The 25,022-nt window shown below is 38.2% G+C and overlaps 4 protein-coding genes and 1 non-coding gene across 5 annotated transcripts in view; all 5 read left to right on the top strand.

The window, feature by feature from the left end:
- The first annotated feature begins 4,552 nt into the window (after positions 1-4,552).
- On the top strand, positions 4,553-8,994 carry sarnp (SAP domain containing ribonucleoprotein). Its single transcript, XM_030139755.1, has 11 exons — positions 4,553-4,681; positions 6,109-6,208; positions 6,342-6,385; positions 6,492-6,562; positions 6,716-6,764; positions 6,981-7,054; positions 7,214-7,251; positions 7,447-7,472; positions 7,572-7,640; positions 7,943-8,029; positions 8,140-8,994. Exons 1-11 carry the CDS (start codon positions 4,649-4,651, stop codon positions 8,179-8,181), a joined length of 633 nt encoding a protein of 210 aa, XP_029995615.1. The 5' UTR covers positions 4,553-4,648; the 3' UTR covers positions 8,182-8,994.
- A 2,136-nt stretch (positions 8,995-11,130) lies between these two features.
- On the top strand, positions 11,131-17,726 carry ccnt1 (cyclin T1). Its single transcript, XM_030138760.1, is given in 13 exon segments — positions 11,131-11,155; positions 11,158-11,302; positions 11,976-12,057; positions 12,153-12,225; positions 12,228-12,280; positions 12,798-12,858; positions 13,394-13,456; positions 13,589-13,630; positions 13,747-13,914; positions 14,020-14,088; positions 14,178-14,234; positions 14,237-14,274; positions 14,276-17,726. Coding segments are annotated over 13 exon segments (2,085 nt in total). The 3' UTR covers positions 15,485-17,726.
- Positions 17,727-19,287: 1,561 nt separating this feature from the next.
- Positions 19,288-24,607, top strand: kansl2 (KAT8 regulatory NSL complex subunit 2). The gene is given in 15 exon segments (XM_030139504.1): positions 19,288-19,363; positions 19,366-19,479; positions 19,482-19,539; positions 19,667-19,737; positions 19,740-19,838; positions 19,944-20,058; positions 20,223-20,310; positions 20,312-20,338; positions 20,340-20,388; positions 20,526-20,686; positions 21,863-21,959; positions 22,719-22,846; positions 22,848-22,973; positions 23,110-23,313; positions 24,122-24,607. Coding segments are annotated over 15 exon segments (1,503 nt in total). The 3' UTR covers positions 24,212-24,607.
- On the top strand, positions 22,099-22,230 carry LOC115423279 (small nucleolar RNA SNORA2/SNORA34 family). Its single transcript, XR_003935950.1, has one exon. It is a non-coding gene; the product is annotated as a small nucleolar RNA SNORA2/SNORA34 family (small nucleolar RNA).
- Positions 24,608-24,831: 224 nt separating the features above from the next.
- Positions 24,832-25,022, top strand: part of nckap5l (NCK-associated protein 5-like) — a 39,306-nt gene continuing 39,115 nt past the window's right edge. Inside the window, exon 1 of the mRNA XM_030139179.1 lies at positions 24,832-24,998. The gene's annotated coding sequence lies outside the window, so the exon portion shown is untranslated. The remainder of the gene's footprint in view (positions 24,999-25,022) is intronic.

Here is a 25,022-nt window from a genome sequence, read left to right as displayed (position 1 = left end):
AGCTTTCTAAAGTTTGACCTCTTGGAGTGCATTAGTAGAAGAAACACCCTCCTCCTCTAGAAGCCCCACAGCTCCTCCTACATAAAGATTTAGGGGCACCCGGACTCCAGATACTGTGTATTTACAGTAAAAGCATGTTTGGAGGATTAGACAAACATACAGTAGAGAAAGCACCATATAATCCAAAAAAAAAAAAAAAGAATTCCACATTTTTACACTTTTGCATGGCAACAGGCTGGATCACGAGACATAGTTATGTGTGCATTAGTGTATAAAATGCATCATCCTATGTACATTTGCATTATTTTATCTTGTAGTTTAACATATATGTATATAGCCCAATGCATAGTGTATTTATGGTTTTCATATTGGAGTGAATATTCACAATCAATTGCAACAAAAAAAGCAAAAGCATATGTGTACAATGCTGTATATTGTAACACAGTTAAGACTCCTTGCAAGTTCATATTTTAGTCATGAGGGCTTTCAGTGTCATATTTTTTGGGCTTTGGTTGCTAACTCCATGGAGCATGTGCTCTCAAATACAATGGTCACCTAAATCTGTGTTAAGGTCATCTGACCCATTTTTGGCCACCTCTCTGAGCATTTCTAATTATGAGCGGATTTACACTGAAATTCATGCTACAACTGATAATAGCCAACATCATAGGAAAACAATATGAAATCAAAGAAATGATATTCACAGAGGTTATGTGACATGGAAATGTACAGATGTTCAAAATCCCGTGGTGATAACGTTAAATATCCGATATATTACAGTCTGGTTTGGAGCCTCAGTCTTCATTTCTGTGTCATTGGAACAATAGGTTGCACACACTGCTTAGAAGGCCTGTACTCGGAGGAAAAAATGGAAGGAATGTCATGTTAATGAGGATTACTGAAGCACTTGTGACTCCCTAAATTCATCCGGCTTTGTCCTTCAACCCCCTGCTCTCTAAAGTCACTTTGTTGAAGGTTTTTTTTGTCTCTATATCATATGCCAAACTGTGACGCTTGTTAAACCTCTTTTAAACAATGTCAGCATTCATAACAAATCCTATTCAGACTGTTTCATCTGTCGTTAAGTTGATCATGACCCCTGTAACTGCACTCCATCTTAAACATACGTGGCTACTTTAACATTCAACATACAAACAGATCAGTGTCAGAGGTGTTGATGGATTGTTTCTAACTGTCTATTTCTGATCCTGTTATATCAAATGTAGTACTTTAAAAAATAAGGCATCAAAGTATATTTACACTTGCAAAATTTTAATTAAAATCTGTTTTTAAAATGTAATCAAATGCACTTAATGCAGACAATGAGAAAATCAGATTCAATACCTGTTAAATACTTGACACAGATTTAGTTATATTCACTATCATATTCATCATTTAGGTCAACTGTAACTCTAACACATTTTTTTAGACTTATTTTAATAATTTTTGTACATTTTTAATCATTTTAGAAGAAATGTAGACATTGCTATTTATTTAGTAACCCCTGAGTCTAATAATTTCAGTAACTTTGAGCACTGATGTTATGAACAACCGACAATGTGTATTTTTGGCCTATATAATATTTTATTTGCAACGTTTATAATTCCTTATTCGTCATGTGGTGGTCACTGTATACGTATACATTTCTTGCACTAAGCCTAGTTCTCTGTAGGATTAAGAATATTTTTTAAATTAATGGTATTTCCTTATTTAGTCCATCGCTGGTTTTACTTTAAGCAAAATAAAACCATTGTCTTACTCTTAGGATAATAATATTTTATTGACATATATTTTTTAAATGTGACACTGAAATGGCAATAAGTTCTAAAAATGTTTAATTCAACTTAATATTTGTTAAAGCTACATTTAGTATATTTTATGTACTAGTTAATGTTACATTTATTTATTTAATTATGCATTCAATCACTCAAGACTCAGTTTTACGGTCTAATATTGTACATTTTATTATGATTGTGTTAAATTAGACATATCAGGGAGTTCATAAAGAATTCTTGAATTCAGAAAACCAAGAGCTCCTGTTACTGTGTGCAACCATGATATTCAACTCTGGAAAAAAAAAACAAAAAAACAAAAACAAGACCACTGCAAAATTATCACTTTCTCTGATTTGACCATTTATAGGTATGTGTTTGAGTAAAATTAACATTTTTGTTTTATTCTCTAAACCACTGACAACATTTCTCCCAAATTCCAAATAAAAATATGGTTATTTAGAGCATGTATATACAGAATATGACAAATGGTCAAAAAGATGCAGTGTTTTCAGACCACAAATAATGCATAGAAAACCAGCTCATATTCATTTTTAAACAACACAATACTAATGTTGTAACTTGGGAAAAGTTCAGACATCAGTATTTGGTGGAATAGCCCTGATTTTCGATGACATCTTTCATGCGTCTTGGCTCTCCACTGTTGCTGTTGGATGACTTTATGCAGCTGCTGGCATAGAAATTCAAGAAGCTCAGACATGTTCCATGGCTTGTGACCATCCATCTTCCCCCAGAAGTTTTCAAAGTGGGTTCAGGTCTGGACATTGGACTGGCCATGACAGGGTCTTCATCTGGTGGTCCATCATCCACACCTTATGGACCTAGCTGAGGCCAGGAGCATTGTCCTGATAGAAGAACCAGTCCTCAGATTTTGGGAACGTTGTCAGAGCAGAAGTCCAGTAGTTTTAAACAGTTATTTTTTAAAATTCCAATTACGTTTGTATAATAGCACTGTTTTTGCCACCCAGCTAGTCCTATTGCAAGAAGAAGAAGCCACAGTTGTAGCGTTTATACTTCACCTTCTTAAATAAGACATGGATCAGGTGTTTATTAAGTAGAATGAGGTGTGTTTGTGTTGGAATTCAACAGACACAGGAATGGAATGACTGTCATACATGCAGACATATTGATTTCAGATGAAATTGCAGGGGTCTTTTAATTCTTTTCCAGAGTTGTATGTATATATTTTAATAATTTTGACAATTATAAATCTGAGGTTTTTTAGATGCTGTGGTGAGTCCATGTTAGCAGCAATAATCCAGATGTGGAAGGAGCTGATACCAGGACTTAGGCTAACACTTTATGGCATTCCCCTCCAGGATGGGTGTGTTCTACCCATCCGGTTTTCCTGGTTCTCCAACAGTAAGTACACCAAATTTAGCTGTCTGGCTCCACACCAAAAAGTTAATTATTATGTTTGTTACATTACTACATTATTTATTGATTTTGCCATATATATTATTATTATTATTATTATTATTATTATTATTATTATTATTATTATTATTATTATTGTTATTATTGTTATTATTATTATTATTATTATTATTATTATTATTATTATTATCAGAGGTGTGTAGTAACGCATTACATTTACTCTGTTACATTTATTTAAGTAACTTTTTACATAAATTGTACTTTTAAGAATACTTTTTAATACAACATACTTTTTACTTTTACTCAAGTATATTTATGATGAAGAAACGCTACTTCTACTCCATTACAATGACATATATTCTGCTCGTTGCTTTTATTTTTGGTCATTTGTTAAAGCACGAACCATTTGTTTTGTTTTGTTAGAAAGACTTCTGCCAAAAACTCACATGATTCACATGAGTTAAAGAAGTTAAAAGAAAATATGTTCAAAAATATGTAGGCTAACTGGTAAAAGTAAATAGAAAACCATGTACAGCATCTGCCTCCATAAGAACAGACTAGATATTAATGTGATGGAACCAACAATGATTATTACCAGGTATATTTGTAATTAGCTGTAATGTTCCCATATATATTTTATATATTTTATTTTAACATTTCATTTATTAATTGTTGAATTTAAAAGAACAATAAATATGACGTTACTCAGAAAGTACTCAGTACTTGAGTAATTTTTTCATTAAGTACTTTTTTAGAATTTAATTTAATGTGCAATAACCTGCTATACGTCACAGTACTTTTAATTCAAATGTGCAATAACTTGTTCACCTCTCAGGACTCTTATTATCATTACTATTACCCCCCTTTTTTTAATATAATACTCTATTGTTACAAATGTGCATCTGAGCTGTATGTGCAATAATTCTTTTCTTGTAGGTTTTAGCAATGTTTTATGTTTTGTATCTGCTTGTTCTTTTGTCATATCTTTACTTTTTGTTCAAGCTCCCTTTTCTGACTCAGGGAAACGCACAGGAATTCCAATGCGCCTATACTGCTATGTATCTGTGCAAATGGCAAATAAAGTCTATTCTATTCTATTCTACTTGAGCAATTTTTTCTTTGAGTACTTTTTTACTTTTACTTGAGTAATTATTTGAATGACTACTTTGTACTTGAGTAATATTTTTCTAAAGTAAAGGTACCTTTACTTGAGTATAATTTTTGGCTACTCTACCCATCTCTGATTATTATTATTATTATTATTATTATTATTATTATTATTATTATTATTATTATTATTATTATTATTATTATTATTATTATTATTATTATTATGTGATTGGTTGTAGTTTGCCTGTGTGCAGTTTATCAGTGTGTCCACCAGGGGGAGGTGTGAAAGCCCGGGGATGGGAGTGGAGGTCTTCAGAAGTAGAGCAGCTCCAGTTTGATTGGAGGAAGTAATACATCAACAAAGAAAGATGGCCGAAGTCATAGAGCTGCAGAAGCTGAAGGTTGGTAGTGGCGTTAATATTTATTTACTACTTCATTTAGCTAGGGTTTAATAATAGAAGTGTGTTGTAGTTGTTGTTAGCTACAAATCCGCAGTCTGGTGTGTCGAAGAACATGGGGTGTGGGTCAAACTGTGGCCGTGGGGTGAAGCCGCGGCCAACCGGCGTGTGTTCACGCTGTTCATTCAGCTGCGTAGCTAACTTAACCTAGCTAACGAAAATTCATTTAACCGGACTCTAAACGATAAATTATCGTAACAGGTAGTTGTAAGTGAGTTTAGAATGAGTAGAAAATATGAACTTTTATAAATGCGTCTGGTGTAGTAGACTCATGTGGATCTGTAAACTTCTATTTGACCTCCTTCAATGTTATGATATACATTAGCATTATCCTTTCTTTTATCATCCTCACTTCATTTAACGCTAACACCTAAAGCTTTGACATTCAGTTTGTTTTTAAGTCAATTTACGATGTCTACAAATAAGCATTTCTAAGTCTCCGTATTAACATACAGCCCGGATATACAGGACATGTGTAACCGGTATTAAATATTATTTTTTAAAAAATCAGACCAAAGGCTGACAAGATTCTGACTGAGAAATAAATGTTTGCTCATTAAAACCCTCTGTAAATGAGCAAAAGTGGTTTCATTCCAGACACCCAGGGCTTTATCTGTTACACAAACTGGTCACTAAATGCGTTGCTACTGTCTCAGCTGAACATTTCTCACAGGGAGAATCTGAAACCAAAAGGAGACATGTTGTTTTTACAGATGTTGTTTTTACAATGATCCACACGTGATCCGTTCAGAGTCTGAGTGACTCACGACGTCTTGTAAATATTTTGTTGTAGGAGATCAAGGTTAGCTCTAAGTCTGTAAAATGAAACTTTATCCAAGTGATAACATTAGTCATCAGTCAGTAGACAGCAAAGGTTTCCAATGTTCTGAGTCCCCACCCACCTGAAGGGGAGGCAAGGGGTATTTTAGGTTCGGTTTGTGAGTTTCTTTGTTTGTTAACACTCTAGCAACAAAACTATTGGCTGAATTCATACCAAATTGGGTTTATAGTTTGCTAGTGACCCAGAATAGATCCGATTACATTTTGGGGAAAGTAGGTCAAAGTTCCTATTTTTTATGAATTTTTCAAATCTTTTTTTTTTCCCCTTTTACTTATAATGGGTGTAATTTCAGATGTCTATAAAAAACATCAATTTTGTTTCAATTTACTTCAGACTTGAAACATATATAGAGGCAATTGACATGTTGACATCAGCTGGATGGATGCCAAAATAAGCTACAATACATTTGAATGGCGGGGTATGTTGTGCAGGGGATCACTTGTTTTGTAATGAAAACAGTTTACACTAAAGCATGATCTCTAAATTCTTGTTGTTGCATAAAATACATTGCATTTCCTTTTTGTTTCAGCTTGCTGAATTGAGGCAGGAGTGTGAGGCCAGAGGCCTGGACACCAAGGGAAATAAGGGGGAGCTCATTGCCCGACTGCAGGCTTATCTGGAGGAGCACGGTGAGGCTAAATGCACAACATTCAAACCTACGTGCAACAACAAGAGATGCAGCTGTTTGTGCTAAAAAGCCTGCAATCACTTTAATGTGTTTTTTTTCCCTTTTTATATCATCAATGGGATTTATCCAAACAGAGGAAGATGTGGATGTGGATGATGTGCTGGCAGAAGATGCAGAGGTAATGTGTTGGTACATCATTAATATATTTCACTTGTTGATATTCACATTATTTAAACATCTGCACAACCATTCATGTACTGATTCATGTTTCTGTCCTGTTTCAGGACTTTGCTAAAGTTGAGAGTGCCAACAATGTAAAAGTCAACCAAGAGTCTAAAACGCCTACAACAGAGGAGTAAGTGTGCATTTGTTCAGTCTACATGCTGTATTTCTGATTCTTAAACAGCTGTGTTATTTAAATATTGATGATTGACCCAATATGTCTTCAGCAAGCTGTGAAAATATAACCATAGCAAGAATATTTCATAACTATATTTTGCCTTTTCAGACCTCCAAAGACGGTGGTGAAAATTAATCCTCCATCATCTGCCAGTGAAGTATGTATGACAACCTCAAACACAACAAGTGAAAATCTGACATATGTGCATTTTAATACAAGTATCATTCACATTTGTTGACATTAAGGCAATCTTCTGTAGAATAGATTTCAAAAAGACCTGTAGTATTTTGTATGAGCAGTAGGTTCTCGGCTCTGTCCTGCACTTTCTGTCTGCATATGCTGCATCTTGTAATTTCTAACCTTTGTTGAACAGAGGCTACAGAAGAGAGCTGAACGTTTCAACCTTCCTGCTTCAGCTGAAAGTAAGAAGGCCGTCCGTGCAGCAAGGTTAGTGTAAGCTGAGGTCATTTTATAAGGGTAATTTAAAGATTATTTGTTGTTAAATTAAATGTTTTTATACATTTGCACATGGTTTACCAAAGGTTGTAAGAGAAATATCAGTGTATGCATAGCTAAAATCATTCTCATGCTATTTTTTTCCTTCAGGTTTGGTATGCCTGCTGATGCTTCAAGTCCCTCTCCAGGTTTGTTTTGCTCTTTGTTTTACTAAACTGAAATTGTGTGCTTTTTAATGTAGCAACAACTAATCTATAGCAAAGCTGATGTTGCTAAAATGAAACAAAAAACATGATATGCTACAGTAATATTCATAATGTATCATGTTGTAACCAGATTGGTAGCTGCTCCTCACTCAGGTTTATTCATTTCATCCCATACAGGTGTTGTTGTGAACAGCAAAGCTGCTGTAAGTATTAATGAAAATGATGCTTATCATCACCATCATTTACCAGACACATGTCTTGATTCACAATATAATGTTAAATTGGTTCATTTTGTCTCTTAGGTTAATGTCGAACAGCTGAAGAAGAGAGCAGAGCGATTTGGCGTGAGCGTGTCATCTATTTCACAAAAGGTAATCACAACCATGATGTCAACAAAATCATGGAAATGGTTGAATTCAGGGTTTTAAATAACAATTCTGAATTTGATAAAGATGAGAAAATCGTCAAATTGTCACATTTCAAAAGCCTCATCCAGTGACATTTGTGTCATTTTCACTGAAATGCTTGGCTTTGGAGCTCAAGTTACGTTTTTTTACTGAGAAATAGTAGTTATTACCTACTTAAATACCTTTTTTTCTCTTTTTTTGGGGTAGGTGTTTAGTTTTCCTCTTTTTATATTATTCTGATATTAAAGTGTAACTGTGTTTTACAGCTTGAAGAGGATGAAAAGCTAAAAAAGAGGAAGGAGAGGTTTGGAATCTTAACAAGTTCAGCTTCAGGTGGTGGAGATGATATCGAGGTAACTTTTTTCATCCACTGCCTTTATTAAATTACTATTAGTACACATTGGTAGTCTACAGTATCATGTAAAATATAAAAATTAACGTTGCTTTTTTTCTTTTTCTTCAGGCCAAGAAAATGAAGCGTGCAGAAAGATTTGGAAAAGTGTAAATAATGTTTGGTCCAATGGTTTTTTTTTTCGTAAGGGGTTTTCATGACAGTAAACCGTGACTCCCAATGACAACAATTGTTACTAATAGGATTTCTTATTCATCAAAAGTACACCTAAATACAGTCACAAATAGGTGAGTTAGATCAGATTGTGAGTTATTTACTGAAGTCAGTGGTTGATTCTTAAGAAAACATTAATAGATTACTATTTTTTTTGTGTAGTAATTAGGGGACTCTGTTTTTTTCTGATCTTATTGTTTATTTAGCATTTTTATCTAATTTGCTGCATTTACCAGAGAGGCTAATTTGGAATCTGGGACTACTTTTAGCTGTACTGTATTAACTGTGTAATGTCTTTACTGTGAAGCAGATGCAGAAAATGTTGGGTTAAATTTAAGTCATATTCACCTATGGCTGATATTTTTTCCTTAAAATTAGGTCTAGTTTTGGATGTGATTTTGCTTTTTGGTATTTTGATTCGATCACTGGATTAGTGTGAGTAGACTGAGTGACTAGACTCTTACTTGATGCATAACTGTAAGCAATAAAACACAATAGAAAATGTAAAGAGTTGGGTAACAAAAAACTGTCTGGAGTATAAAGAAGTTGTCGGTGTATAAAAAGTGTAAAAAAAAAAAAAAATCTTGCTAATGAACATAACTCACCTATTTGTGTGCTCTATTGTACATTTGATTTATCAGATAACCTGTTTTCTTTTGGAGAATCCACTGGTAAACTGCTTCAGTTATCTGACATGTTATCTGTCCAGTTTTATAACGTGATTTAAAATAAATTGTTTTCAACTTTTTAATATCTGATGTGTTTGAGTCTTGCTTACTGAAACAACAGGAAAAACTCAACTGACCTGGCATTATTGTGTAGACTGTAAAGTCCAAATAAGTATCTGTAATATAGTTTTATATACTTGTGAAAATTCACCATTCACTCATTCAGTGTAGCAGCTACTTGAACGATAGATGGTCAGTTTATGGTTACTTAAAAAATGTCACTATGGTCAGAGTGCATGATATTTGCCTTTTTCTTTCTAAACAGAATTGTAGGTATTTCAATATAAATGCAGAGCCTATTGCAAATGAATGATTTCTGAACTATTGACAAAAAGAACGAACTTGAAATGTTTGCAAGGAGTCTCCTGTATTGAAGAGTGACAGGGAAGTGTAGACATTTTGCTTTTAAATGTCTTATTTTAATGAAATACACAGGACAAGAAAGGTTTCACTCAATGAAAAAAGGTCAGCAGATAGAGATCATGGCCCAAAGCCCTAGAAAAAAAAGGAATATGCTTGGGATGATACCTTATTTATTTAACATGCATATGTGGTGGAGAGATGAACTGGACTTGGACCTGACATTGCAATACTGTTTTCAAATACTGTATTTACTGTGCTACTCCCTACTACTTTACTACCACCACTATTGACATGTATTGTACATGATATGCAGAAACTTACCTTTGCACACCTTTGTCTTGGTCAGATTTTATGACATTTGTAGACAATTCAGGGTCCTGTGGTGGTACTGACTCATCCATGGTTGTCCTTGATATGTAAACTTGCAAACATGTAAAGAAGGTATGTTAAAATTTGTACATATAAGTACCATATTTTCCTCTGTTCAAGAAAGATGAATACATAAAAGATATATACTGGGGAAATAAAAACATATCAGGGTTATATCATATTAATTCAAATTGATCAAGTAAAAAGGACAATTCTAGATTTTTTGTCACTGCCATGTTTGAAGTTTTCTTGTTTTACATGTTTTAACTCCTTACAGCATTAATTAAATGGGCAGACATAAATATTAAGGAAGCATTTTTTCCCATGTTTCCTTTTTTCAATATCTCATGTTCTTCTGAAACAAGCATTAACTACTGATTCGCCATTTCTGTCATATTTGGTCTGCAAATTTTTTGAAATTCCAAAAACAATATTCATCAGCTTCACATACTATAAGGCAGATCTGCCTTTTACTGACAGGACAAGGAACTGGTCAGTACAGTCACATTGCAGGTGAGAGAAGAACTCATTGTATTTTTGAATGTTGAAAACAACTGAAAGCTCTTAATTAAAAAAAAAAAAAAAAAAAAGCAATTAAATTTTTATTCAAACTATTGACAGATATTCCCTGAAACTGTGCTCACTAGACATTTAGAAGTAAAAATAAATGGGATGAATTATTTCACGTCTTGATATTATTTAAATCTGAACAGTGTAGGTCACAAAAACACAACTATGTCTGTGAGTGATTATCCCTGTTTTTTTAACCCGGTCCCATAAATGTATGAGGATTCAGACATTCCACAAGTGATTACCAAAATGATGACAATGCAATTCATTATTCTTTAGCAGAAACGTTTTAAATTTAAATGATGTGTAAAAGTAATCATCCAAAATGTGCCCCAAAATTCTGAATTTAAGAACAAAACTTAATACATGTTTAGGTCTCTGCAGGAAACCATTTTGTAATTTGATACAAATTATGGAGATTCTAGAAAACTGTGATGAAATCACATGACCTCCACCCACCTAAAGCCCCCTCTTCCCATAGTCCATCACCATTCATTCGTTCTTCTGAACCCTCTTTATCCTCACTGGGGTCGCAGGGGTGCTGGAGCCTATCCCAGGTACACCCTGGACGACCCATCAGTCAATCAACTTTATTTATATAGCACCAAATCAAAACAAAAGTGATCTCATGACACTTTACTGGTCGAAACCAGACTCCAGTTTGTTAAGACTCACTGCCTTCAAAATGTTTGTACGGACCGTAAACACCGTTGAAGGGTTTAACTGTCTGCACAGACCGCTGCACGGCCTTTCCTGCGACATCTACCGTTCACCGCGAGAGTTACCAGACCTCCGGTTCTCCCGGTGTGACGTATGTTCCTGTGACGCGCAGAAATTTAAACTCTCGTCCTTCTCAGTGATGGCGGCTGCGTTTCGTTCTCTCCCTACAGCTGTAATAACAAATGGTACTACACCCGACAACAGATCGACAACAACCCCTCTCGGCGAGCTGGACTGGATCCTGACAAAGAACTGTCCTATAGACAACAGGCGGCGAACCTTCTCCAGGACATGGGACAGCGGCTCAATGTGTATCTTTTGTCGAGTGCGAGTAGCGTCTCACCCAGGCAATATTAGCTTGCTAGCTAGCGAAGTTTAGCTTTTCGTGAAGCCGGTTCGGCTCAAAACATTTCTGGTGTTTGTTATTTGGTTTCGTTCATAGACATTTAACTTACTGATACGTTTTTAAAATCGACGAGTCAGTTGTTTGTGGGTTTTCTGTGTGTGTGTTAGCGTGCTATTGTTAGCTTACAGCGGCGTAGTAGGCTACACCGGGGCCACGAAGGCCTATGCGGTCGGCAGGCCTTTAGGACATTAGCGCTAGCTTTGGTTTCTTGTTTAAACGTTTTTAAATAAAGGACACTAATGAAAATGTGCCGTATATCAACATAATATGTTCATTAGTGTTCGCCAGTCCTCTGACTTTCATCAGCTTTTTTGTTTTGTATGTATGTATTTTGTACAAATTGTGCCGGCTATCCTGTATTAACAGGATACTGCGTTAGCCGGAGATCACCTTTGTTGTTCTTTTACTAACGCTATTTTAATTTGGATAAGTAGAGATTGTTAAGGCGTAAACAAAGTAAAAGCATTTAGATTATGCTTACTAGAACAATGTTCTTAGTGATACTTTTACAACAGGTATTGCAGGTGATAAGTCAGGTAATACACTCGGATACATTGTCCTTAACCAATATTTATCAGATCCCAACTTACAATTAATACAGCCATTGTGTACATGCATCGATTCTACATGGTCCAGTCTTTCACCAGATTTCATAGAAATGTAAGTTATATGTTTGAATGATCAGAAATATTGTAGACCAATGGAAATATATGGATATTTATGATCTGACATTTTGCCCACTCTATCATCTCCAGGTTATTGCTCCTGCAGCACTTTTTCTTGCTGCAAAGGTTGAAGAGCAGCCCCGGAAACTGGAGCATGTTATCAAGGGGCCCATGCATGCCTCAATCCTCAGGACCCTTCACCAGATGTACGCAGTGATGTAAGTGTTGGGATGTTGTAAAAACCAAGTGCATTTGGGCTTTCCCCCTTCTAATGTCATTTGGCTGGATAGTGACTTTTCTGCAATCCCATGAGGTCTGAGGGTGTATGAAAGAAACACTGTTGGATTTAATGAAAAAAAAAGAAATGCCCGTTGTCTTATGATAGAGCTGATGTTTTTCTAATCAAATAGGGCAAAATAAGGAAATGCGACTGGGATTTAAGTCAACTGAATACTGTGTATGATATTAGCAGTTGTAAGACAAGAGCAATCATACCTGCTCTACAACTTGAAGAATTTCTCTACTTTCTTATAATGCATTGTCAGCTGTATTTGGCAATGTTTGGTTACTATGTATCACTACAGCAGCTATGCAAAGGCCAGTGACTGGACTTTTTAAATTGCATTAAAGACTTTTGGGTGCGCCGTCCCACGCTTTCGAGACATGTCCATTTGCTCTTGTTTGACATTGGATAGGGCATCCCAGTAAGTAATGTGCCTGTCCTCTCAACCTCAGGCCTACCTGCAACAAGCCCAAGACCTGGTCATTCTTGAGAGCATTATACTCCAGACCTTGGGTAAGTTGGGAAGGAAGACTGGGTCCTTTTTATTCCTCAGAAACATATGTGCTTTTGAAAACATTGCTAATCTGTCCTACTTTTGTCCACAGAAACCAAATGTGTTGTTAGCACCACTGGAAAGTGTCCATTAAGGGTTCATATTAGTGCCACTTCCCAACTGCGCATTTGTCATTTTTCTATCTTTGTTTCATGTCCTTCACTTAACAGTGCTGCCTTTTCATTTTACATTTCCTTTTGTCATCATTCTAAAATTTTGAAAAATCTGTCATTAATGTTTTTAAATTGTCCAGGAATTATATCAGAAGACTCCATGCAAAGGGTTTTTTTTAAATCCGCATTAACCATCTTACATTTAGTTTGGCTTGTAACAGTAATTATTTTCTGGTTTTCAGGGACCCCTTGTAATATTTGCCGCTGAATGCAAAGAAGCCTTGTCATTTAAACTGGATTTAATAAAATCTGTCCGTTGTGGTGTTTTATTTCTCGAGTTCATTGACTAAGCATTGTCTCTCTTTCTGTCCATCTTATACAGCTTTCGAAATCACCATTGACCACCCACATACTCATGTTGTCAAGTGCACTCAGCTTGTAAGAGGTGAGTGTTTGGTCATACTGAGTTTCACATAATGTTTTGAAATTCCAATATGGTAGCTGGTTTGTACATTTCATTGTTGGTTTTCATTGTTCTTTTTCTTATGATACTGTCTCTGTTTTGGTCCCCTTTCAGCAAGCAAAGATCTGGCCCAGACATCATATTTTATGGCCACAACAGGTATACCAACTAGAACATCATTTATGAAATAATTGAACTTCTGCTGGTTGTGTGTATTCAGTACAGTCCTAAAACCTTTGTTTGCTCTCTTGTTTGTCTTTTTGTGGTTCTGTGCAGTTTGCACTTGACCACATTCTGCCTGCAATATAGTCCACCTGTTGTAGCCTGTGTGTGCATCCATCTCGCCTGCAAATGGTCCAACTGGGAGATACCTGTGTCTACAGATGGCAAACACTGGTGGGAATATGTTGATACCACAGTCACTCTTGAGCTGCTGGATGGTGTGTAATTATCCCATACTATACTCCATTCAAAATCCAAGCAGGAGAAATTTTGAGAACCATTGATTAAACATGTTTCTACCTCTTCACAAACTATCTTCAGAGGCTCACCCATGAGTTCCTTGCAGATTCTAGAGAAAACACCTAGCCGCTTGAAGCGGATTCGCAACTGGAAGTGAGACTTTTTTCATTTTCAAGAGCTGTTGTATTTTGAGGAGGACTTTGTTGACACACTTAACAATTGTTGTCCTCTTACTGATTCCAGGCTGGAGGTCAGACACCAAAAGTAAAGCCAAAAGTCCAGGAAGAGGGGGACCAAGGTATACAATGATGAGCATGATCTCTATGGCATCATCGGAGGAGTACAGTGGCAGGCCTAATGAGCCTTTCAGCACCACCTTCTTCCTCTTCCTCCTCATCAGTAGGTGAAAAGGAGAGGCCTGCAGCTGGTAGTGCTCCATCTTGGAGTGGGAAAAGTCAAGGAGGTCCTGAGCAGCAACAGCCACCCAACCATGAGGTCCATGCTCCAGCTAAAGTGTCACTGAGTGAGTACCGTGCTAAGAATGCTGACGTCTTGGCTGCCCAGAAGAGGAAGCTGGAGAACATGGAGGCCAGCGTGAAAAGGGAGTACGCCAATGCTGCTCAGGCTCTCATTGGTCAACAGCATAAGAAGGAGAAGCAGCAGCATCATCACCAGCAGTCTGGCTCCCACTCTAGCTCGTCCTCTTCTGACATGTCCAACCCCTCACCCATTATTCTAAAAATCCCACTGGAGAAGGAGAGGCATGATCGCTCCCTGAAAATGCGTTTCCCTCTGCCTGGTGGTGGAGGCAGCAGCCACAGCAGCAGTAGCAGCACCAGAGGTCAGGATCAGGACATTAAAGTCAGAATACGAGTGCCTGAGAAACAGCGGGGGAGTTCAGAGGATGGCAAAAGCAGGGACAAGCACAGGGAACGGTCTAATCATCACCACCATCATCACCATCACCACCACCATTCTTCCTCTAGTGGTGCCTCTCTTTCCTCTTCCTCCTCCTCACATAAACATTCATCTAGTTCAAGCGGAGCATTGGGAAGCAGCAAAAAGGTCCCAAACGACTCCTCTAGAATGAGTTCTTCATCCTCCTCTGCTTCACGAAAGAGGACACACTCCCAAGATCCCACAGCAGGATCTCACCCTGCCTAAAGGAGCAAGTCCTCGAGGAATCCCTACCAGCTGCCGTCCCTGTCTTCCTCCTCTGGACAATCCCTGGGCCATGGCCCTGACATTCTCCCTGCCCTGGGAATTCCCCACCATCAAGGGAGCTACTCGCACTCCAAAGGTGACAAGACGGACACTAACGGGCACGGTGCAGCTGGTGGCACCCAGTCGAATGAGTATCAGGACACTTTTGAAATGCTTAACTCACTGCTGAGCGCACAGGGGGTCCAGCCATCCCAGCCGTCCATGTTTGACTATAGATCTCAATATGGTGAATACCGGTACGGTGGTGGCTCCAGGGGGAACAACCCCAGACCCCCACCCCTGCCTTCGGAACCACCTCCCCCACTGCCGCCATTACCCAAATGAGTTCCTCATCAGGAGAGTATAATGACATTGTACTTGACATCATAAACATCTTTCATGTTATATTAAGTATTGTGTAAGGATTTTAACTCTACAGATTTTGCGGGCTCAGTGTGACAGCAGAGAAATGTACAGGTGAGATAAATGATCCTGGTCCTTATTGGTGGTTCACTCATGAAGCAAAAGGTAGAAGTGTAAACAGCTTGCACAATGTGAGAAAAGATTTCCAGGAAAGTGTAGATAATATTTTTTTTAATTTGCACTGCTTAACTGAAATGAAATGTGATGATGGGACCTGGGATTTTCACTGTCGCTGTTTGGAGGAAACGTCTTGAAAACTAAGGAAAAAATATTTCCATTACATGCTTGTTAGATCTTCTTACCGATTGTCTTTTTTATAATGTTTTATAGTATATTATTTATTAATGAATGCTTTTAAGAAAACTAGGTCCCCTCCTTTTCCCTCTATGTTATGTCCTCTTGTGGGGCAGAGGGATATTTCTACATTACGACTGTACAGGCTAGTTTGAGAGGCATGTCTCCATAGCCATTTTTTATATATTTTTGTCCTTTTTTTCTTTTTTGCTCCAACAGCTATAACCTCAAAAAGAAAAAAATACAGTGAATGCCCAAGCCTAGGGTCTTTATTTCTTGCATTATTTGGCAAACATGTACAAAGATTTTAAAAACAAACATGAAATATTTTTACATTTTGTTATGAAACTTGCAAAAAAAAATGGTGTAAATTAAGGAAGCTTGTACTTTTCGTTTTTAGATTTGAGTGTTGCAGTCATTGTTTAAATGGTTGTAAAATATTATGTCAATTCTCTAATATTTACACTAATGGACAAGTTCATACCGAGGTTGTATGTCTAAGGTTATGGAGTTGAAACATATCCACCGTTTATGGTAATACTGAAGGATTTGTCAGCAGGAATAATGCCTCTAGAGTAGAAGTGGTTGGTTTCTTTCCCCATCACTTGTTTTCTCAGGAGGATGGGTCTTTTTAGGGCGATCACAGCTATATGCATGGAAGTCTTATGGATACTGAAGAAAAAACAAAAAAAACAGTAGCGTTGGCATCAGGAGTACCCACTGAAATGATTTCATGCTGGTGCTGAGATGTTGGTGTCCATGTCTAGCACCATATGTTTATGTATTCACAATCCACATTATCCAAGACCAATCATAGGCCTTTGTTGTTTTTCATTTATGTACTTCCTTTGTGTAAAACCCTGGTGTACACCTGTTACTTTATACAGGAGGGAATTCATCATGTAAAAGCTGTGTTTTAATCTGTGTGCGTTGTACCTTCAAACTAATACGATGGATGTTCAGCTTCAGATTGTTTATTTACAATCCATCCACACGCTATGACCCATCAGAATGTGTGCATGTGTTGTTATTTTTGTGAATCCTACGCAACCAAGCGGTTATCCACATACCTCCTTTACAGGGTCATGCGCATTAAGATTAATACTGTGTCTTAATTGATTTTAATTCTGTATTAGAGCAAAACATTGGGGAAGGTGCTATTTGTTGGCAGGAGAATTGGGTATCATCTGTACATTTGATTCATTTTCAGCTTTATATGGGTTGATTGTATAGTATTACTGCTACTTTCTGCTTTTTATCAGTTTTGTAATCAATAACATGTTTGTTTTAGGGCCTTCACAGTAATGCAGTACAACAAAATCAGCCATATAATTGTACAATATTTTGTTCCTCAATATATTATCAATATGCTAAAGAGTACAGCTCAGGCAGAGATTTAAAGAATATTAGTTACTCAAATCTTGGTTGTAACAGGGAATCGGTAAATGCACTGAATATTTGTCAGTAGGATTGCCTACAATGCAAATGACAAAGTGTTACATGTATAATGGTTAGACTAATAGATTAGAACTCCAATATATCATGCCATTTTTTTGGAAATTGTTTTATTTGATCTAGGACAAATCTTCCAGTTTAAGTATTAACTTTATGCTGTGAGACACATTTCAAAATAAACCCATATGTGAGAAAATGACACTCATGCAACCTAACAATGCAAAGACACATGGCTACAGTTCTGTCAAAGTTGATGTTTTCACGTCTTGGTGTTTAAAGTGACACTCAGGTCTGGAAATAACGTTTTGGGATTTTTTTTTTTTTTTCAGTCAAAAGGTATATGTGAACACTGTTCTTTTGATATAATGTGGTTGCTTTATTCCGAATCAAAGTCAATAAATATTTTAAGAAAATAGTCGCAATGTATTTTTCATAAAACTTAAAAGCTGCAGTATTGTGGGTGTCTATTGTGCTTGTGCGGGTGTGTAGCCTTGATTGGCGGTTGAATTACCCAATGAAATTCCTCCTTTTTGATACCGTAGCCAATCAGAGCTGTCAGTGGGAGGGCGCAGTTTGTGTCTGCAGTGGTTGTGGCTGTTATTTGGAATGCTGGCAAGTCGACGCGGTGTGTTCTTCGGGAGCCAGGCTAGGTTGATCGGTTGTGAGAAAGGTAAGCTCTTAGTAACCAGTTATGAGGATGTGTGATCATTTTCTAGCACTGTGGTAACTCTAGCATACACAGGGAACAGAACATCTTTTACAAACGGCCCATAAGACTCAGATTAGCTGCAAATTTTAATATCTGCCGCAAGCTACCGTTAGCAACTGCTAAATAAAGATGGCGACTTCCCAGTCCAAGGAGTGACGCAATACGGAGAGGCGGGTTGAAGAGAGATGTGGCGGCCTGTTAGACTCAGCAGGAACAGCGGAACATATGCATACAAAAATACTACTCCCTACAAATGTTTTATACCCTGTTTGAAGACGGAGTATAAAACAGTTACTATAGCGGCTTTGCAGAAAATGTATTTTTATGGTAGAGTACTGAAGTTGACCAACCGCCTCACTTATCATTGCCTGCTTTAACGTTACTTTACGTTATGTAACGTTAATGAATAACATATTTCCTCTCACATACCTTCATATGCTTCAGTGTTATCGATGGTAGGCGTAGCCCCCAAACCACGCTGCGAAATATTAAGCAGCATATCTAGCCATAAAATCATAACGTGCCGTAAAATTAAAGGGTTCACGTAAAGTCATCACCGGTACGCCACGTTTTTTTAAATGCTGGCGTCATTGTCAGTTAAATAGTCTGTTATCTGTTACGATAGCATTTTAGCTATTTTGTTTGCAACTGACATAGTTGTCATGTGCAATATCTGTTTTCTGTGTTGACATATAAGCACCGTGTTGCCCAATAAACGACAGTAAGTTGAAGAACAATCTTTATTATTGTCAGTATATATTGTACATGTGGACATGCAACACACACTGTAACTGACCCTCTGTTTTTACCCCATCACTAGCTGAACATGCAAGAACACATCACTCACTGCAGACTAGGAACAATTTGTTGTCATGTCAGGTACCTGGAGAGCAAATGGGGTGTTAAATGCTCTGCTCAAGGGTACATCAGTCATTAATTTCTCTGATGATCTTTGGGATCGACTAGGTTCGGTCATAAGCCGCTTCTCCAACCATCTAGGCCACAGCTGCCACTCAATAATTTGCACGAATTCAATATTAGCTGACAAATTATTTTGGCTATTTTGAGTCAACAGGGAAAACTTTACTAGCCAACTTCATACTAATTTGGCCTAAAGTGGGGAAAAAAAAAAACGTTTAACAGAAGGACAAACTACTTTGTAAATCAATGAGGGGGTCATTATCAAAACCAGTGAGGAATCAGGTGTTCTAATCAAAGAATCTTTTCTATGTTACATTAAACCTTTTTGATCATTCCTAGACTTGCAATGAACAGGATACGAATCCATGTTTTACCATCAAGTCGCAACCGGGTGCCTCAGACACCCCGACCTCAGGAACCTCAGGCTGCTCTTTCACTCACGAGCCATGCTCTCAGCCCCGCCTTGAAGGCTTGGAGTTCTGCATCAAACATATTCTGGAGGACAAGAATGCCCCATACAAGCAATGCAGCTATGTCTCTTCCAAAATGGCAAGCGATGCCCGAATGCAGCACCAAAGGTGGAAAGGAAGATGGGTGGGTGAGAAGTTGGTCATTTATATAGTTAAAAACAAGCTAGGTCAGTATGAAAGTTACAGTAGATGTCTGATGAATTCATGCATCTTTAAGACTGTGTCTCTTCTGTTCTTCACTGACTTATTTAATAGGGTGACATTCTGCACAGAGCATGCTCGTAGAAATGCAATGGCTCTCCGAGCTCAGATGAGGAAGGTTTCTGCTGTCCATCCCCAGAGGCACTCTTATCTCAGCTAAGTGGATACAACCGTGCAGAGATGCATAGTCTTGATGGAGGTCGCTCTGAAGCTAGCCGTATATTAGGTAAGTAGTCTTGTTCAGATGGGGGAAGCTGTTGGTTTGCTTCAGTGAAGTTATTGACTACTGTGTCATTATACATGATTTAATGTTTTCTCTCCCTCTGGACAGATGAGGACAGTCTGAGTGAGGAAGAGCAGGGCCCCTTGGTGTTAGACCAGACGTGGAGAGGAGACCCTGACAGTGAGGCTGACAGCATCGATAGTGATCATGAAGATCCTCTTAAGTAAGCAGTCTGCAGATGTTGTTTTATTTTACAGAAAAAGAACGGTCATTTCATGATACTAAATTGTGCATAGAATACCTGTACAGTCTCATTAAGTGTCTGTGTGAGATGGAGACATGGTCACATGGAGATGATGATTTCTTGATTTTCTTGTGTAAATGTAGACATGCTGGAGTGTACACAGCGGAGGAGGTGGCACTCATCACTAGAGAAAAGCTCATCAGGCTTCAGTCTCTCTACATTGACCAGTTTAAAACGGCTGCAGCACCTCCTTAAGGAGGAAAAAGCGTAGATACCTGCACAACCGCAAAACGGAGCATGATTCTTTAGGTAAAAAGAAAATCACTTGATCACAGGCAATAATAATTTTTAGTTTTGTTGAGTCTTAGCTGTTAGGCTGTAATTTTTATTCTTTATAAAGTCTCATAATCTCCAGTGACATAAGTACTTCTCTGTGTTGACAATAGGGAGCAGTCTGTTGACTGGACCTGAAGGACTGTCCTTAAAGGAGAGGGAGAACCTGAAGAAGCTCAAAGCTTTGCGTCGGTACCGTCGACGGTATGGCGTGGAAGCTTTGCTGCACCGGCAGCTTAGGGAGCGAAGACAAGCAGTAACAGAAGGAGCTCAGGTGTGACCCCATCGCAGACAAGTCGAAATTAAACTAATGTTAAATGGTCAATTCAGTCAAAACACAACAAACTCTCTCAGTACCCACCAACTGGAATATATGGAGGTTAAAGTGTTCTTGACATCTCTGCTCCCTAATAAACATGGCTGAGGTCAATTTCTGTCTTTGTTGCTCATAATTAAACTCGGGGTTTGGAAAACCTAAGAGAAGCATAAGGTTATGAACATGCATTTCTGCATTAGACCTTTCTCATGATCTCTGCAGCTGTGTGCATGTGGTCCATAGCCTGCATTGTGTTCATATTTGTGCTTGGGTGTTTGTAGAACTTCCCATTGCACTCCATCACTGTAGAGGGTGCTATTGACAAATCTACGGTCTGCACGGGACCACTCAGACCAACCCACATTAAGGCTGGTTTGATTGGATGGATGTGACATTAATGCAACTTTCTCAAAATAATTTTCCAAACTAAACCTTTGCTACAGGTAGCAAATAAGGGAGATGGTGTTGAAGTATATTGTGGGCTTTATTCATGTCCTGGTTAATCATAATGACTTCCCTCTCTTGTGATCAGTTTACATCACTACTGGATAAATCTTTGACGTGATGTTATGTATGTGCCATAATATGTGGAACAAGGCTCTAAGTGCCAGTTACTGAATTCTGTGCATTTTTAACAGGAGGGAATTAGAAAACTTTGAATGTAATGTTTTAAAACACGTGATCAGCTGTCTTTATGGCAACACACCCCTGGAGAAAAGTGAGATGTGATGAATTTACTATCATGTTGAAAGGTGGGTTGAAGCACAAACACATCAAGTATGATGTGGATAAAAGAATGTTACTCACATTTGGTAAAAACTTATTTTCTAAAATGGAAGGGTGTTCTTGCATTAAAATGTTCCATATTGTGCTACTCATCAGTACTGCCTGTGCTTCTCAAAGCCAGTACTTTCCTGTAACCATGTTGAGCATGCTGTGTAAAGCTCTAGTGAATGGGGGTAATGCATACTTCTGGTTTTGGGGCTATACTCAACATTTTTGAGTGGAACATAATGAAATGGAGATCTTAAATGATCCCATCAAGCGGACAGAATTTAACTTTATTTTGCCTTTTTGATGGTTTTGTGACATACTCCAGATCACTGTTTTGACCAGTACTTTCCTCTTTTTCAGCCAAACACAAGAATGGCACATGAGAAATGCATCTCGTTTGTGGAGGGAATCCGTTGTCCAAACCCATGTCTGCCGATGACTCGCCACTGTCTAACACGTATCCTTAGTTGGGCTGAACAAGATAAAGTTGAACTTGTTATAATCTAACTTGTGTTTCAACCAACCACCTGACATTTGGATGCTCTCTGTTCATTCAGACTCTCACCCGTCTTCATTTTTTTATAGAGTTATTTGACTTGGCCCAATCAAGGCCAGCAGCTTGAGGTAGCTGTTGGTTTCAAAGGGAGCCTACATGAACTCCTTCCTGTGGTCTGTTGGTTTTCCCAGAGTTGCAAAGGGGCTAATCAATTCAGTTGGAAGGCACAATTTTCCTTTCCAACCTTTTTTTTCATTTTGACCCCAAATACTTTGGTATCCCTTCTTGTCTCACGCTTTCCACTTCTTTCTTTTTTCATGTAGTACTCACATTGTATGCACCATTGTGTTTATGCCATTTAGCTGGAATGTGATGTAGCTGTGCCAAACATCAGTGTTGCATTGTGAACAAACTGTACAAACCCTTTCTCCAGTATTATGCTGGGCCAGAAATCACTACTCACTGTGCAAAACAACTCAGGCATATTATTGATACGGCTAAGCCTCTACAACAATACAATGCATCCCTTATGTTGAGAAATAAGAACAGAAAGATTAATTGAGTGAGAATAATTGTACTTCTTAGAATAATGCTTAACGTGGCAACTGTGAAATATGTTTTCCTGTTATTTACACGTGTTGACATTTGGTGTTTTTGTTTTAAGATGGCAGTAGTTTAATTTGATGGTTATCATTTTTTTCCCTTGACAACAATACTCAGATATTTACCAGGACAGCAATCAGGTGCTTTTCAAAATGTGTCCAGGACTGAAAGATGCCCCATGTGACCGGACTGTACACATGGGTCAGTCTGAGGACCCTCGCTGCCCACTCCACCTCACCTTACCTCCCCCCCATGTACCAGCCGGAGCAGGAGCCTCCACCACAGGAGCAGCTCACTCCAGCAAGCAAAGACATGTATCTGAGTGCAGCTGAACTGCAGCCCACAGAGAGTCTTCCCTTAGAGTTCAGTGATGTACGTAGAAATAAAAGCAGCCATGAAATTCTTGTGAAATCTACAGAGCAAACCAGCTCTGTTAAAAGGTTAATGCAAGTCTTATATTAAGATTAGGGTAATTATACAGAATTATCTCTGTGTTCCCCGTACATAGGATCTGGATGTGGAAGGGGATGGCATGCAAGGACCTCCATCTCCTCTTCAGTTTGACACAGCCCTGGCTCTGGAGGACCAGACCATCAGAGCCATCGCTGAAGCCCCTATGGACATACTGACAGGAGAAGACCCCGATCAGGTTGACCTGGATACCTCAGGACAGCTTTCAGAAAGAGATGTGGATGCCATCATGGACGACCAGGTTAACTCTCCTTAAGGATCTCTGTAATCTTGAATCTTTTGTGCGTCAATAGAAGAGACAGTTTTGTCTCTACATTCTTGTCCTGTATAGCTGCATTTCCACTACGTGGTACTGACTCGACTCAACTCGGGTACCAGGTACTATTCCTGGAGGCCGTTTGCATTACAGGATACAACTGACTTTAGAGTACCTGGTCGTCATAGTGATGCTGCGTGTAACTTCTGTGACATCTTCAACACGACATAGCTGACAGTTGTAACAATCTGACTTTATCACACTGAATCTTTTCATCGGCCACCATGGACAGAAATGTCTGAAGCTCCTTGACCGACCACTGTGTGGTTTTGTGAGCTGTCATCATGGATGTATTTAGCCTACAGGTATATTAACTTTCAACTTCCAAATCTGGTTCATTAAAAATTGCGGGCCACGCATTGATGAGGGACTGACGCTGTGACAACCCTCAGACCAATCAGTGGCCTGCAGTGTTTACATGTCATATTTTAGTATCTGTTCACCTGTTTTGGAACCTCGACCGAGCAGATACTTAAAAAACAATAGTACCAGATTCCAGGTGCTTTAACGTAATGGAAACACAAAAAAGTCGAGTCAAGCCGGTACCACATAATGGAAACAGTATTAGTTATGTCATGTGTCAGACACTGACAAACACCCAGGAATCTCAACTATGAGCTAACAGAAATCATCTGTGTCTTTTAGCTGAAAATTACAGCTTTAGTCAAAGTGACATATCTTCTGTTTTGACAGTAAATGCAGCTTTGTCTTAACCTCTTGTTCTTCCACATAGGTGGTGTCAGAGGTGGTCGGAGGCGAAGAAGACACCACAGACAATTCACTTCAAGACATCGACACCTCCACAGTTGAAGCTCCTAGATGAAGATGAAGCTCAAATCTTCACAATTATCAGGAGCATGCTTCATTTGCGCAAAGACAGATGCTGTGCTGGCCATCGATCCGTGGATGATCTACAGCGTGGATCAAATCTGACCATTTACCACTGAAATGCTCATTTACTGACTGTACTTCTGTCACATGGGTCTATTTATTGTTTCATTGGGGTAAACTGCCTTACATTGTTCACACCCTGTTTATTTTTAAGACTGTTAACTCATTTTCCATCAACTGAAGTTTGATTAAATCTCATCAAATGGATGTGAAAGTGTTCAGATTAATAATATGACTGGTACAGGGCGTTGAGTGAAGATTTTGTGTCGGCGTCCACGAATAGTTTGTTAAAAATCTCTCATCCACAAATAAACTATTTTATGATACATGTGTTGAGTGTTTTATAATCATGTCCTGTTCAGAGGATTTATAACTGCAGCAGAATCACTCAAAGCACAGGGAGTATTTTTAGGGTACAGAAAACCACATATACAGAGCAGTATTTTAAGTATATGGTGAAGTGATGTTTGGCAGCATGGGACAGCCTCCGGAAAAAAAATTGGGGCGGGTAATGCAATTTCATGCAATGACATCACTTTTCCTCAACCCAAACACTAAACGCCGAGGCAGAGAAAGAAAACGGCTGCAGCAGAGGAGAGAAGAGGACACCCCCTAGAAAATGAGCACAAGAAATTAACAGCGTTTACAACAAGGCTGATGTAGTGTTGCGTTTAAGGTCATGGTGCGGCGGCGTCTTCGATAGTTTGCAACCAAATGAGGTGAGTTTACACAAAAATGTCGTT

This window comes from Sphaeramia orbicularis, chromosome 7 (genome assembly GCF_902148855.1).
Source record: "Sphaeramia orbicularis chromosome 7, fSphaOr1.1, whole genome shotgun sequence".
In the NCBI taxonomy this organism is placed as follows: domain Eukaryota; kingdom Metazoa; phylum Chordata; class Actinopteri; order Kurtiformes; family Apogonidae; genus Sphaeramia; species Sphaeramia orbicularis.
Note: the sequence above shows the minus strand (reverse complement) of the source record. Positions and strands in the feature narration are given on the sequence as shown.